Source organism: Panthera pardus, unplaced genomic scaffold, assembly GCF_024362965.1.
Source record: "Panthera pardus isolate Hobbes unplaced genomic scaffold, ASM2436296v1 HiC_scaffold_2, whole genome shotgun sequence".
In the NCBI taxonomy this organism is placed as follows: Eukaryota; Metazoa; Chordata; class Mammalia; order Carnivora; family Felidae; genus Panthera; species Panthera pardus.
In genome coordinates this window covers 44,030,301-44,046,238 of record NW_026526765.1, presented here as the reverse complement: position 1 = coordinate 44,046,238, position 15,938 = coordinate 44,030,301, and the positions used below count along the sequence as shown (strand labels likewise).

General features: G+C 45.3%; 1 protein-coding gene across 2 annotated transcripts in view; it reads left to right on the top strand.

The window, feature by feature from the left end:
- Positions 1-15,938, top strand: part of GLRA1 (glycine receptor alpha 1) — an 83,814-nt gene that overhangs the window by 47,613 nt on the left and 20,263 nt on the right. For both annotated transcript variants that reach the window (XM_019464481.2, XM_019464480.2), the window contains exons 4-5: positions 12,677-12,900; positions 15,633-15,715. In XM_019464481.2, coding sequence (XP_019320026.1) covers positions 12,677-12,900; positions 15,633-15,715 — 307 coding nt within the window. The remainder of the gene's footprint in view (positions 1-12,676; positions 12,901-15,632; positions 15,716-15,938) is intronic.

The following is a 15,938-nucleotide window of genomic DNA, read 5'->3' as shown; positions in this document are numbered from 1 at the left end:
CTGCACTGTGGTCTGGTTAATCAGTAGGATTTGTGTGATTCTATCAGAACTTTTATCACAGCAAGACCTTGGCCATCCATCCCTTCGGATATTTGCAAATGAGGCCTCAAGACACACGAAAACAGCTACCACTTAAGGAGATGAAATGCCCCTTAGCCCAACCCTAAATGTGACTCCATTGTTTGGGCAGCAGTATTTCACACGGCCAACCTACTTCTGGGGTCAACTGATTGAATGAAGTACATGCTTTGAATCATAGAAGATAAAACTAAATCCATATACTTTTCTCCAACTCTGCTGCTGTCAACTCCAGTTAAACTTGGCATCGTCTCTTTCCTATTTGGCTAAAACTACCTCCTAACTAGCCCCCATGCCTCCCTTTCTCACACCCTACACTGCTTCCCACAGTGGCTAGAGGAATTTTTTTAAGCCCTAAATCAGATCACAGCATCCTCCTGCTTCAAACCCCACAGCAGCTTCTCTTACTCTGTTCTGCTCCCTCTGTCCCCAGAGATCTCTGTGTGAATGACCTCCATCTCACCCTGCAGGTCTCAGCTCAGATAGCTCTTCAGAGGGCTCTTTCCTGACTCCCTATCTAAAAACGTTCCCCTCTCCAGTCACTATCACATCACTAGGTTCCAGTATCCTTGAAGCGATGTCTCAGATGTGAAAATTCACTGTTTGTTTATTGTCTTGTTTGCTCTTGTGTTGGGGGGCTTATCTCTCTCAATCATCTCCATATTTCCAGTGCCCAACACACTGCCTGAACCATAGGAGCCCAATCAATATTGGCGGGAAGAATTAACCTTGGGGCACTCTGGTTGAACCGCCGTCTGTTGTAAGAATCTCAGCCACAAACATTGTGGCCAAGTAGTTTCTGCTTGGATACCTCTAGAGACAGGGAGCTCCCTGTCTCCCAAGACAGCCAATCCCACCTTTGGACAACTCTGAAATCTCCATTTACCCATGGTTTTCATTCTGATTCTAGGGCCACAGAGAATCAATCTATTCACCTGACAGCCCTTCAAATAACTGAGGTCAGTCCTCTTGCCCCTTGCCCACACCTGGCTTCTTCAACCATTCCCCATGGTGCCCAGTCCTTTTACCATCCATGGTGCTCTCTCAGAGTACATCCAGTGCCATTGCCTTCCATCTTGAAATGAAAGGTCAAGAAATGAACCCCGGCCCCCCAGGACTGCTCAGAGCAGACCAAAGTGGAGTCATCACTATCCCACTTCTGGGTTAGTAGGCTTCAAAGCATTGTTTTTAATAGCAGCCCTACCACCACAGTTCATTTTAGGCTAAATCTTATGTAGCACTTTGACAAACTGATTTAAAAAAAAAAAAAAAAGGCTGTTCTGGATGAAGTGGAGCAGAGGCCAGGAATCTTACTCCTTTGGTTTTTCCCTCAATCCCTGCCTTCCCAAGGCGGCCTCAGGCAACCTCCTCAGAACGCTAAAATCACTTCTATGCATGCCACTTCAAAGACTTTCAGTTTGGGCATGCTGGGTGACTCAGTCAGCTGAGCGTCTGACTCTTGATTTCGGCTCAGGTCATGATCTCAGGTTTGGGGGTCAAGCCCTGCATTGGACTCCACACTGAGCATGGAGCCTGCTTAAGATTCTCTCTCACGCGCGCTCTCTCTCTCTCTCCCTCTGTCCCTCCCCCAGTCACATCCTCTCTCTCTCTCTCTCTCTCTCTCTCTCTCTCTAAAAAAAAGAGGCATTTCAGTTTAAGTAATCATGTCACAGTGTTCACTCACACTATGCCACAGACAAGAAAACACTGGAACATCTTTTTACGTACATGAGTAACAGATGAAAACAAGCTTTTGTAGTAAGTCCAATAAAAAAGAAAAGACAGAGGAAGAAAACAGGAATGCCCCTGAGTCCCACTGTCCTAGCCTGTGTTAACCACTACAGACGAGCAAGTTAGTGTATGTCCTACTACCTTCCCTGACCACACATACATGTATGCACATCGACGCGACCTTCATTTAAATAGGACTGTGCTCTTGTCATTTCCACTAACCCTTGGAATCTCTCCCATCACTGCATATGGGTCTAACTCATTCTTAGCTCTCTGCACACCACCAATGTGGAATATAAGAAGTGGCTTATTATTACTATATTCAAGATACGACAAATAGGGCACCTGTGTGGCTCAGTCAGTTTAGCGTCCAGTTTCGGCTCTGGTCATGATCTCACACTTTGTGAGTTGTAGCCCTAAACTGGGCTCACTGCTGTGAGCACGGAGCCTGTTTGGGATCATCTGTCCATCCCCCACCCCCCGCCCCACCCTGCTCTGCTCCTCCCCTGCTTGCGCTCTCTTTCTCAAAAATAAATATTTTAAAAAAGATATGACAAATAATTTTAATCTGTGTCCAAGCTTTATGGCCTGCCTAAACAATCCCATGCCATCATTTCATGGTATCGATCCACTCTTTTCGTGATGGATCGCGTAGCTTTTCACTAATACAAACAACACCCCAAAGGATAGTCGTGTCTACAACTCTGTGTGTTTCCTCAGGATATATTCCAGAAGTGGAATGCCTTTATCAAAGGACATGCACCTTTCTTGTTATTTCAACAGATGTTATTGTCCAGCTCACTTCCAAAACAGCTCCCAGTTTACTGTCCCCATAACAGTGTTCATTTCCCCTTATCCTTGCCAACCCACGATACTATCAAGCCTTTTCATTTTACCAAACGGGATTTTTTAAAATGGTACCTCATTGTCAGTTTTAATTTTCATTCCAGATTCCTAGTGAATTTGAGTATCTTTGCATATTTTTTTTTTTTTTGCATACTGGGCATTTTCAATAATAGTCTAGATTTCTCTTTTTACCTATACCTCCTTAATACAGTTAGGGTTTAGTCTTCTGCATAGTATTTGGTGGTGGTTTAACTCTATATTTCTCTGATTAGATAGTAATTTTTCTATCATCATGCCTAGGTCTGTTTCTAGTCTCAGTTTATTATTCCATTGCTCCTTTTGTCTGTTTCTGCACCAATACCACACTATTTTAATTACTAAGGCTTAACATTTTATTTCTACCTCTGCTAGAAAAGTTCTCTGTTGTTCTTCTTCTATAGGTTTTCCTAATGTTTCCAGTCCATTTTCTCTTCCATATAAACTTTAGAATCCATTTGTTGAGGCTGATAAAAATGGCCTCAAGTTTTTATTGACATTGCATTGAGTTTATAGATTAATTTGGTAAGAATTGACATCTTTACAATATTATGTAAACACGGTACATCCCTCCGTTTATCTAGGTATTCCTTTATGCCTTTTCAGTAAAGTTTTAGAATTGTTGGTGGTGGTGGTGGTGGTGGTGGTGGTGGTTTTTTGCTTTTTTTTTTTTTATTGTCTACAAGTCACACATTTCTTGTTAGGTTTATTCCTAGATATTTTGTGTGGTTTGTTGCTATTTGGGATGAAATCTTTTCTGTTGTTGCTTTTTTCCATTATACTTTCAGTCTTTCTACACAGCTAATGCTCGGTCGTTTTTTATACTCTTGGGTTTGGGGGATCCAAGAGAAAGTCTATTAAATGTCATCCAATTAGATACGGCTCAACACTCCACAAAGCCTTGGTAAACTGAATACTTAAAGAAGGCCAAGGATAGAACACTCAGAAATGCCATTAGAGTCTGTTACAGGCAGGAAATGGGGCTTCAGGCAGCTTTGGTATCCTCTGCTGAATGCTTCTCTCCCAGCACCCCACTGAGGGAGGCATCGCAATCGTGAATTTATGACAGCTCAGAGTTGGCTCTCCATCAGATCAGATTCAGGAAGGCTGACTCATGACAGTCAAACCCAGAAAAGACTAAAGTGGGTAAATAAGACTGCCAAGTTATTTAATTTACAGTGGGGCTCTCCATTTGAATAATAGGAATGCTCTTGTCCTCCGTGAAAACATTCCCTTGCTATTCTCTGAATACCAGGGAAGCCAATCAAAAGTTGCATTTGACATACGTGGAACTGGACAAAAAAGAAGGAAGAAGACCGACAGTCCTGAGGGAAATTTTGTCCATGCCAGAGAGAGGTCTAAGAAACCATCCCTGCCTTACCATTCAGAAACCCTCTTTCCAGGAATGAAAATGTTGATGTTCCCCCATCCCGATGATGCTAGATTACCAATTGCCAAATTCTTGTTCCTCAAATACCCTTTTCTCATACTACTGAGTGAATGTCTCCCATATGTTTATAAAATAGTTCTCTAAATGAGACACGATACAGTAAATTAGGGTTCCAGTTATTAAATTACAAGCACAGGCCTGTTCTAAATCATTGGGATTACATGTGGGACTTTGTGATTGATTCTGGGCGTTGCCAAGCTCTTCTGCTGCATATTCTTCTCTGCTGTAGTTTAACCCACACAGAGCAACCGGTTTTCCATTTTTCCAAATGGGCTAATGGCATGTCTCACTACTGTGCCCTGTACTGACAACACTGTCCTCTTGCCTTTTTCCAGGGTAACATCCGCCCTTCAATTTGCACTCCTTGACAACCAGTTATGAATCCACCTCACTGTTTAATATCCCAAACCAAAGTTCTCCACCTGATAATTGACTATAAAGGCATGTATGAGCCAACCAGTCACATAGGCTTAGTGGGGTCCCAGTATACTATATCTACCATATTTCTTTCACCTACCCACGTAGGAACTTGGTTTTTTAAAAAAAGGAAATAAAGAGGCCACATGTAATTGTCAAAATAATGTGAAATTGAGAGCCAGATAGTCCTGGGTTCGTGTCCATGCTCTAGTACCTACTAGCCATGGGAGTTTGGGCAAGACACTTGACCTCTACTGAATAATAGAATTATTATCAAATAATTTCTGAATTTCAGTCTCCTTCCCTGTAAAATGAATATAATACCCAGTGTGCTAGGTTGATGAAAGGCTAAGAGATACAATGCATATAATATTCTAGCAAATGCCAGAATCCCAATAAAAGCAGCTGCTATTAGCATTTTTATGTAATTATTAAACTCATGCTGTGTTTTAGTGATCCCCTAAAGATAAACAAAGATGCTCAGTTCCACTGGTCCAACCCACCTACAGTTCTTTACAACAAATGTATCTCTGATTGTGTGAGATCCAAATCAGAATGCACCAAGCAGGGTGGTGACTTGGGAGAGGTTCGAGGCACAGAGCAGGCATCTGGAACCAAGAAGACAATGGGTCAAGATCTGGGGATTCTGCCAGCACTGGACTTGAGTGTGGCACAGACAATGGGTCAAATTCAAGGGTCAGATCAGCAATGAAGTAGGAGCACTGGTGGACTGCGGGACCTGGGGCAGAAGCTTTTTGTTTCTTGCCCCTTTTAATACGTCCTGATAATTGTGGGTATCTACAAACCTACAGCTACATAACCACAGCCAGAGATAGTATCAGGTGGCATTAAAGTGTCATGAAACTGTCACTTGGGGCAATTCTAGGAGATCCTGGGCAGTGTAGTCTAGGAGTTAATTGCTTGGCATGAACATCTTAGGTCCAAATGTCAACTTTGGGACTTGCTAGATGTGTGATGTAGGAACAGTACTTTAACCTCTGTGTGCCTTGATGTAACTAACCATAACATGGGAATGAAAATAGAACCTACATCGCAAGATTACCATGAAGATAAAATAACACACATCATGCTCTTGGCATCATTCCTTACACGTGGTCAAGTCTCAAGCCTACATATCAGTATCATCAATCCTGGATCTACCAATAACTAGTGGTGGGAACTCAAGATTTTAGGGCTTTAGATTCCACATCTGTCCAAGGCAGAGAAGAATCTTCTCTTCATGCCAAACTTCACAGAACAAAATTAACATAAGGGTGCCCTGAAAACTAAAAAGCAGCAACCCCAAATCACGCATCATCAATAAAAGAAGCCAGTGCAGCATACTACTTAAAAGCAGACTTTGGAGTCAGCCAGTCATGGATTCAAGCTTCAGCCCTGTCACTAACTTTAGATGAAGCACGAGATAGCCCCCGGCCTCAGTTTATCTATAAAATGGTGTCACTGCGAGAATTTGGTGAGAGGGCTCACTAAAGCTCTTAGCACAGTCCCTGGCACTCAGTCAGGATTTAGTAAACTCTACGTGTGCCAATGAGCAAGGTCCTTACTGTGAAGAGCTGGGGCTGACTCATCTCACATTTGGAGACTTCATCTATGACTCTGGTTCCACGGTGCTTTTCAGAGGGCTGGGGAGGGCAGCTCCCTCCTGGGGTGGGAGAGGAAGAGGCAGCTCATATAGCAAGGCTAAGCGCCCTCTACTCAGATTCCAATCCTCCTGATTACTGTGTAAATTTGAACAAATTACTTAATCTCTCTGCCTCTCCTTCACCTATAACTTAGGTTGGCTATATCTATGCTATAGGGTTGTTTTAAAGATAAAACGAGCTGAGGGGTATCTGGGTGGCTTAGATGGCTAAGCATCCAACTCTTGATTTTGGCTCAGGTCATGATCTCACAGTTCATGGGATGGGGCCCCATATTGGGCTCTACACTAACAGCACAGATCCTGTTTGAGATTCTCTCTCCGCCCCTCTCCTGATCACACTTCTCTCTCTCTCTCAAAAAATACATAAATAATTTTTTTTTAATTTTTCATGTTTATTTTTAAGAGAGAAAGAGTGTGATCAGGGGAGGGGCAGAGAGAGAGGAAGACACAGAATCTGACGCAGGCGCCAGGCTCCGAGCTGTCACCACAGAGCCCGACGCAGGGTTCAAACTCATGAACCATGAGATCATGACCTGAGCCAAAGTTGAATGCTTAACCGACTGAGCCTCTCAGGTGACCCTAAATAAACATTAAAAAAGAAAAAAAAAAGATAAAAAGAGCCAAAATGCATGGCATGCTTAGCACAACACCTGGAACATAGTAGGTCCTCAGTAAGGGGGACCTTTTATTACTTATATGGCTAGTGGTTAAGCTAAGCTGAATGGTTTGAATGCCCCTACCTACACACCTCTGCTATTCCTTCTACACGAGATTCCTTTGACCTGCAGCTATATATATATATCCTAATCTAAATACACTGAGGCCACACCCTAGTCCTCAAGCCCTGTCCTGCTCTAAGCCTGACTCCCCACCCCTGGACTTCCTCCTCACACATCAGTGGCCTCCTTTCCAGCTGAAACTAGATATTGTTCCCATCTCAGAACAACACCAGACCTGGAGGTGCTAACATCGGGAGGCTGGAACAGACTGAAAGGGGCTATTTCCAAAGTCACCTTCCCTCTGAAAGCTTTTCCTGATTCACCCAAGCTGGCTGGAAGTCATCTCAAAGACTCGAGAGCAATATCTAATAGCAATTTTTTAGAACCTCTTTGACATTTGTCACTGCCAGTGTTGTGTGGTAGTTTTTGTGTCCATATCTTGCATCACCTGCCAGATAATTTGAACTCTCTGAGGGTAGAAACCAAGACCTTATGCCTCCACCCTCACTGTTCTTCCTCTAAGCCTAGCAAATATTTATAGAGTAGAATTGAGTTTAGACAGAAGACACCCCTTTGAGAGCTGGATACGGAGACCTAGGAAGGTATGAGAATCTGGCCTTTGTCCATGCCTTGGACACTGTCTCTTGGCTCTGATTGCAACAGGAGCACATCCTGTCTACCACATTCCCTTCTCACCACCACATTCATCCAGGCCCCTTCCTATTAAGATACTTCATGCTTCCTAATTGACCACAGTGCTGAGTTTAGGAGAGTTTAGTGGGAAAAATTGGAGCGTGAAGTTAGACACAGCGGGGATGGCAGTGGGGGGCAGATCCCACTGCAGTGGCACACAGGAAGCCCTCAATAGATGTTTGTTGAGTGATAGAATGAGTGAATGAAGGAATGAATGCTCTACCTTGGTCTTATAAGCAAGGTAGTTGCCCCATTACCAGAAAACAGACCATCAGCGACTCTCGGAGGCAGGATGGGTGAATTGATCCTAGAGACTACGGAGCGAGAGCTCAGGAAATCCCTCCCACCCCAGACTTAGATGGGCCAGCCATGAGAGCTCGAGACCTGGAAGCCAACTACCAGAGGCTTGCTACAGGTTTGCTTCCGGAGGCTTGCTCCAAGCCAACTACTGGAGGCCAACTACAGGTTCCTCAGGTAGAACCTGAGGTTCTAGGGTGGAGAATTCAAGTGTTGCTCCTCTGGCCCCTGACCCTGAACGGAGACCCCAAGCATGTCGAACGCTGACCATTGTGGTTGCAGGGCTAAGTAAGCAAAACAGCATCTAGCTTTCAGCCTATTACACCAATTACATTGATCTCTTCTGAACTGCATTTCCCACTGCTGTTTACCAACTAAGGAGGAGAAAATCAATGGCAACAGCTTGTTTGGGTAGCAGCCTCTGAAGGGAGGAGCAGGGGGCTGCTGGGAGGAGTCATGCTGCTTGCGGACACCAGATACATTCTCCAGGTCTCCCGCTTTCCCTTTGCACTGGTCATTTCCTAATGAGGCCCCACCGCTCTTGTTTTCTTTTCCTACTTTTAAGTGATGTACCTTTATCTTTTTTATGATCAACATGCATTTACTTTTCTTATAAGAAAAACTAACATATCTTTTTAAATATCAGTAATAACATGCAAATGTCATAATGCCCTCCCCTACTTAAAATTTTTCAAAGGCTCCGCATGACTCTCGGGATGAAGTCCAAATCCCTCAGGAGAGTTTGCAAGGCCCTGCAAGCACCTTCCCCTTAACACATCTACTTGCTGTTTTTTCCAAAGGACCATACCCTTCTTTTTTTTTTTTTTTTTAATGTTTACTTATTTTTGAGACAGAGACAGACCATGAGTGAGGGAAGGGCAGAGAGAGAGGGAGACACAGAATCCAAAGCAGGCAGGCTCTGATTTGTTAGCACAGAGCCCGATGCGGGGCTCAAACTCATGAACTGTGAGATCGTGACCTGAGCCAAAGTTGGACGCTTAACCGATGGAGCCACCCAGACGCCCCTAAAGTACCACATCCTTCCTTTGCCTCAAGACCTCCCCGTATGTGGCGACTACTGCCCAAAGTGCTTTTCCTCTCTGGCTCAATCTTATTTGGCCTCACCTTAAATATCGCTTCTTCTGGAGCCTTCCCTGACCAGATTTAGCCTCCTGCCCTAAATCTGGCTGGAGGGCCTGTCTTCTACATCTCCGTGGCACCCTGTATTTCATCCCCATCACAGCCCTTGTCTCCGTGTGGTGTAAACATTACACTTAGGCTCTGGGACTGCAAGAATATGTCTGTCTTTCTTGTTCTTGGTAGATTCTCCAGTGCCTAGAACTGTGCCTGGTCCTTAATAGAGGCTCAGTTAAATGGAAAAATAAAAATAAAATAAAACTAGTAACAATTAGCTGTTCGATTTGGAAGGGTTCTTAGAGACCATCTATCCTAACTTTTTTTTTTAGAGAGACATTGACAGTGCAAGTGGGGGGAGGGGCAGAGAGAGAGGGAGAGAGAATCCTAAGCAGGTGAGGTAGGCACTGTCAGCGCAGAGCCCGACGCAGGGCCTGAACCCATGAAACCATGAGATCGTGACCTGAGCCAAAACCAAGAGTCAGACGCTTAACTGACTGAGCCACCCAGGCTCCCCTATCCTAACTCGTGTTAACACTGAGGCCTAGAGAAGCAATTAGGTCCTTTACTGAACTGCTATGTGATCTTAGAAAAATGCCTTCCCTCTCAGGGTCTCAGTCTCTCCACTATAAAATGAGGAAAGCTCTTCCTACTCTAACTTTTTCTGGCTTTGCTTCCTCCTCCTTCTGGGTATTGGGTAGCTTGTAGGTGCACTGACTGCATGGGTAGGTGGGATGGTGCAGGAGAAATATAAGGTCAGACTCATCCTCTCAACTTGCTGCCAATCAAGTTGAGAAGATAAGGTGCACCCAGTGCTAAATGCAATGTTCCTGGTGATTCCGTCTTGCCAAGGAGATCAGAAAAGGAAGAGATGGTGGAAGTCTGGAGGCATCGAGACTCCTGCAGGAGACAGCACCTAAGCTGAGCAGACAGAATTTACCGAGGCAGTGAGGATGACAGAGCAGTATCTCTGGCACAGAACTGGCTAGTCACACCTGTGGGACATAACAAAGGGCTGGGCTGACGCATTCAGAGCCCAGCTCTGCCACTTGCTAGCTCTGGGCCTTGGGCAAGTTTCATAACCTTTACAAGCCTCAGTTTCTTTCCCCTCACTAAAGGAACTTGAATGTCTGGTGTGCAGGGGTTTCGTGAGGATTAAGTGTGTGTGACAGTACCTGGAACAGCACCTGGTGCCTAACAGACCATTTTAAGAAATGCCACTTTGTTTTCTTCCTTCCGGTCACGTCAACAGGCGTGACGTATCACTGGCAAGAACATCAAAAGTGCAGCTGGGGTTTGGGGACTGAAGGCTCTTCCTGCCCAACCACTCATAGTCTCGTTTACTCTGACACGACTTGTCCAGTGCCCCGTTGCACACACAAACACATGCGCGTGCGCACTTCACGTAAAATCCAAGAGAGAAAGAGAGGCTAGTTCTAATTCCCCAATCAGATGGGGCAGATTGGGAGCCGTCCATTACTGTCAGCAGGAAAAACAAAGTATCAACATCCAGGTCTGGCCTAGAGGTCTCCCTCCACCACGGGACTTATAAGACATGAGATTATGAGACCAAATGTCATTTTCTATAGGGCTGGAGGGAGAGGCCTCAATGAAATTATAGAACAATCCTATATAATACCTTGGAACATTTTATGAAGCTATGGATATTTCTGAAGGAGAACAGAATGGGGCATGTGCTGTGGGGGATGCTGGCAGGGGTGAGGGTGAGGGTGGGGAGGAGGATTGTTTTAGTCCATCCCTGCTGATGACAGACCCAGAGTGATTAGGAAAAGAAAATGTAGCATGATCTCATTTATCCAGCACGTTCAGGGAAAGCAGCAGGTGCTCCTGTGTGGAGACTATTGGTGAAGGAGAGCATTCAGAGTTGGACTTGAACTGAGGTCATTAATCTTTTAAGGAACTATAGACCCTTTTGAGAATCCAACATAGAGAGCCATGTTCTTCTTCCCGGAAAGCACAAATATGTCCCAAATTCTAGTTGCAGTGACATAATATTCATAGATCACATATTTACAATGCCTCCCTAACAAAACTGAAAACGTTTCTTCATGAAAATATTTCTTAACTTCATTACCCACTTTCCTGGCACAGAGACCCACCACCCCACTAACTGCTTCTCAGGCTGTGAATGGAAACTAAATGGACTCTTTCGGCTCCTCTAGAACCAATTGATCAAATCCTCTGCTAGGAGTCAGGACTCTTGTGTTCCAGGATCAACTCTGACCTGCCTTTTCAGAGTGATACCGGGTCGGTCTTAACTCTGGACTTCATTTTGTCCATCTGGAAAGAAAAAAAAAAAAAAAAAAAAAACAAAGGTGGGGGGTGGGGGAGAGAGTTTCGACTAGGACCGTACTTCTTCACGTAGGTTCTATAGAAGGCAAGCATCATGTACAAACACAAGAGCTCTATGGCCAAAATAAATCGGGGAAATAATGCATATTCTATTCCCTTCTTGGAGATACGTACAAATAGTCAGCATATTAAGGTCTCTGAGAAGTCCTACAATAAAAATTCCGTTGCATTTGGTTTAGTCCAACATTTCCCTCTTGGGTTTGATCGTGACTTTTTCAGCCACATAACTCCACTACAGTCCCATCAGAGAAGCCCTTAATCAAGCACTGAGTTGAGAACCCAAGAAGGTATAACTCCACAACATCTATGCATTCTCCCCAGGGGTGGCTGGGTCAGTTGGAAGAGCACGCAACTCTTGATCTTGGGGTCGTGAGTTCAAGCCCCACATTGGGTGTAGAGCTTACATTTAAAAAAAATTTTTTTTGAGAAAATTCTCCCCAAAGAAATAAAGCAACATATATGATAGAAGGTGGCAGAAGGCTGGTATTGAAACAGAGAGATGTGAAGCCTACGACCATTGAATTCACCCATCCTTCCTTTGCTGCTTGGGAATCAATTGCTCTCTTTAGACAGAATAGTGTGAATGCTCAGGCATCAGCTTTTGGCCTTTCCTTTTGCTCCCTCAATCCATCTACAGCAGTGACTCTCAAACCTCAGTGTGCATGGGAATTACTGCCCTGATGGCATCGATAATAAAAGGGAGACTTCAACCTTATCAGTGATGGACTATTTCTCTCGCCTAAAAAAATGAAGAAACAGGGCAAAATGTCAACAGGATGAAAACAGGTGTTTATTACATCAGTCAGTACTTTATTTTTTGTTTGTTTGTTTTTATTTTTTAAGTAGGCTCCACACCCAGCAGGGAGCCCAGTGTGGGATCTGAACTCACAACCCTGAGATCAAGACCTGAACTGAGATCAAGAGTCAGATGCATAACCTACTGAGCCACCCAGGTGCCCCAGTTGGAACTTTATTATTTTTTTTAAGTTTTCAAAAGAAAACATTTAAATAACTCAGTTCAGAAATAAATGTACTTACTTTAAGAGGATTTCTAGGAACGACTCCCCTGACTTTTTCCTGATGCACAGACTTTACGTCTCACCCCACATTAGGCGCAACCACACTCATAACTCTCCAGAAGGGACTTTGGGGAATGCTGAACAAAAGCACCAGGGGTCCTCTGAGAGTTGACATCCCAGGGCCTGACCCTGACTCTACCTCCTTGTCTCCTGGCTCTAGGACTATAGGGTCAACATCTTCCTGCGGCAGCAGTGGAACGACCCCCGGCTGGCCTACAATGAGTACCCGGATGACTCTCTGGACCTGGACCCATCCATGTTGGATTCCATCTGGAAACCCGACCTGTTCTTCGCCAACGAGAAGGGGGCCCACTTCCACGAGATTACCACAGACAACAAACTGCTGAGGATCTCCCGGAACGGAAATGTCCTCTATAGCATCAGGTGAGTTCCACACAGGTTCGCCCCCACCCTCCTCCTCAGAACACACCTTGTCCCGTTGCCTTCTGGGAGCAGATACTAAGAAGTGAACCAACCAGGCGTGAACAGGCCCTGGCAACCCAGCTCCTTTGCACAATACACAGAGCCAGCTCTGTAAATGACACTCAGCGACTGAGAATCCAATACCTTGAGAAATCCTAGGAGTGAGTGGTTCATTATAACCAGGGGAACCGAGGAAGCATCCTAAAGAGCGGGAGGGGTGTTAAGGTTAGGCCCCCTAAGCTCACCCACCATTTCAATAAAACAAAAATGGAAAAGAGTATTCAAAGGCAGCACTCAGTGACAGGGCTGTTCAGTTACTCAAAATGAAGAAGTTCTAGAGAGATGCCATTCAACATTATGCCTACAGATAACAATGCTGTAGTGTACACATAAACATTTGTTAAGAGGTTGGATCTCACATTAAATGTTCTTATTAGAATTAAAAAAAAAAAATAGCAGGAGCAAAGGCACAAAGCCTGAAAAGTCATAGCCACTTGAACAGCCAACGAAAGGTGGATGGTGCTACTCACAGATACGAGCCAGGGCTGCCCCAAACCCTTTCTATCTTCCATACCTTGCACTGGGTCTAGGAAGCTAGGACCCCCTTCCCAGCTGGGAGGTATCCTGCAGATGCTGTTTAGGGGCAAGCTTTCAGAGTCTCCTGCCAACTCTCCCCACCTCATTCCCAACTTCTTCCCTCGAGCCATGGAGAAAATGACCAATGTCCATGTTAGCTTCTTACATACCTGGCATCCACTGAGAATTTATTTATTAAGCTGGGTATTTTACATAAATTATTTGTAATCCTATCAATCCCATGAAGTATTTTTTTATTATGCCCACTTTGCAGATTAGGCAGGTGACGATCTTAAAGTTTAAGTCATTTGCCAAAGTTCCCACAGTCAGCCTAGATTCTCATCTGTTAGCATGGATCTGATGCCTGCTCAGGACCTGGAACAGTGTAGGGCATTCGATAGGTACTCATTTGATGAATGAATGAATATGTTTTTATTTCAAAGAGCTTAAAAGGGACCCTGGGCCTAAATGACTCCTCCTCCCCCTCCAGTTCTTTGGCGGAAGAAATCTTCCTGTTTCCATTAGCAGATGAGCTTTAAATGTCCAGGACTATAGGGGAGTCTGCATACACATCCTAACCCTCAGATGTGACTGGACTCAGGGTGTCTCCTGAGAGCAGGCCAGGTAGGAGGGGGGTACTTAAGAACCTCAGCAGGGAAAGGAGGCACTAAGGAGGGGATGGCTGGGTACAGCCAGAGGTCAATGTGGCCTTCCTCACCCCGGAGCCTGTCCTGCAAGTGCACATCCAGATGGAAGGGTGATGGGCTCATGATAGCCACCAAGTGCCCTGACTGGCTGGGGCAGAAGAGGTTACCCTGCTTGGATTTTGCTGCTGCCAGGCTAGTTTTGTATCTCTACAAAGCTAAGCCCCATGCAGCATGACAGAAGGACAAATCAGCAAAAAGTGATGTTCCCAAGGTCATTCAACTTCAGGAAATTAACCTAGTGTGACAGCTGCCCCACTTTGGAGCTTTTATCTGCAGAAATTCAACTGTGTTCACTTTCTCTTCACCTTCCCCTTCCCTCTCCCACCCCATGCTTCCCTTCCTTCTCACCTCCCTTTCCCCCCTCTCGCTTCTTACCTTGTGCTTAAATGGGACCCAAATCCAGAGCAGTTGGAAGTGAGCTGGAGGGAGGAAGTGGACACAGGGCCATGTGCTCACCGTCTGCAGCTAAGATGCCAGCAGCTAAGTGTCACTAGACCACCACCAGTGAGATGCCTTTCAGGCTGGCAGTGTTGGAAAGCAAACACATGAGCTCAGAATCCAGTGGCCAGGAGACAAAGTTTTGAATCCTGCCTTTGAGCCATCACTTGCTGTGTGACCTTGCATGAGTCCCTACCAATTCTTCTCTGTACCTCAGTTTTCTCACCTGTCAAATGAGGGAGTTGGCCTGATGATCTAAGGCTCTTGGGGGCTGCGAGAGCCTTTCTTCTCCATTCTCTGCAGCAGGTGCTCAGATGTTGGCACAGCCTTTTAACCTGAAGCCTTGCATCCTAACCTGAGCTGCAGACTTCAGCTCTGTTAGGGGGACTCCCTCTGGGTCTAAGTCTGAGCCTCTTCAAGGGTCTAACAACCCAAAATAAACGGCTATCCCAGAAGCCTGGGGGCACCCACCACTTCCCAACTGACTCCAGCGTGAGCCCACAGGTGTGAGCCAGCTCTGTTTGGACACCCAGAAGGGCCTCTTTGAAATGGCTTTTGATAAGTCCAGTGTATGAAGGGAGGCAGCAAAGAACCACTTGAAGCACCTGACAGGTGCACCTGGGAAACCTGAGGCCTGGGGCTACTCAACTTAAAATCCAGACTCTGCAGAAGACAGCCCCTGGCCTCCAGGCCTTCAGGCAGCTTGCTACAGGCAGATGTCTAGAAGCCAGATAGTCTCCAAAGAAACCCATGAATTCCACTGACTGTGTGACTTTAGGCAACCTACTGTATCTCTCTGAGCCTCCACTTCATAGCTGAATATAGAAATAGACATGTATTATTTCAATACACGCCAGTTCCCTGCCCTCCTTGACTTGTCCAAGTTAACTGATTAACTGGTAATCACTAGCACAGAGGCACAGCTTCCCTGGTCTGTGGGTCTACCATCATCCAATTCTTTTCTCTTCCCAGAATCACCCTGACACTGGCCTGCCCCATGGACTTAAAGAATTTCCCCATGGATGTCCAGACGTGTATCATGCAACTGGAAAGCTGTGAGTCCCTTGCCTGAGGGCTTTAGAAAAAACCAGACTCCCCTTTACCCAGGGGACGAGCAGAACTTCCCATACAGCTACTCCTAACTGCTGGACCCCAGGGGATTACTGCACTAGCCCAAAATACCAGATGAGGGGCTTTGCTTTAGAAAATGCATTAGAAATATAACCCCCCTTCCATTGTCTGGCTGAGGCCCAACTTTGAAGCCAGCAGTATTTTCCC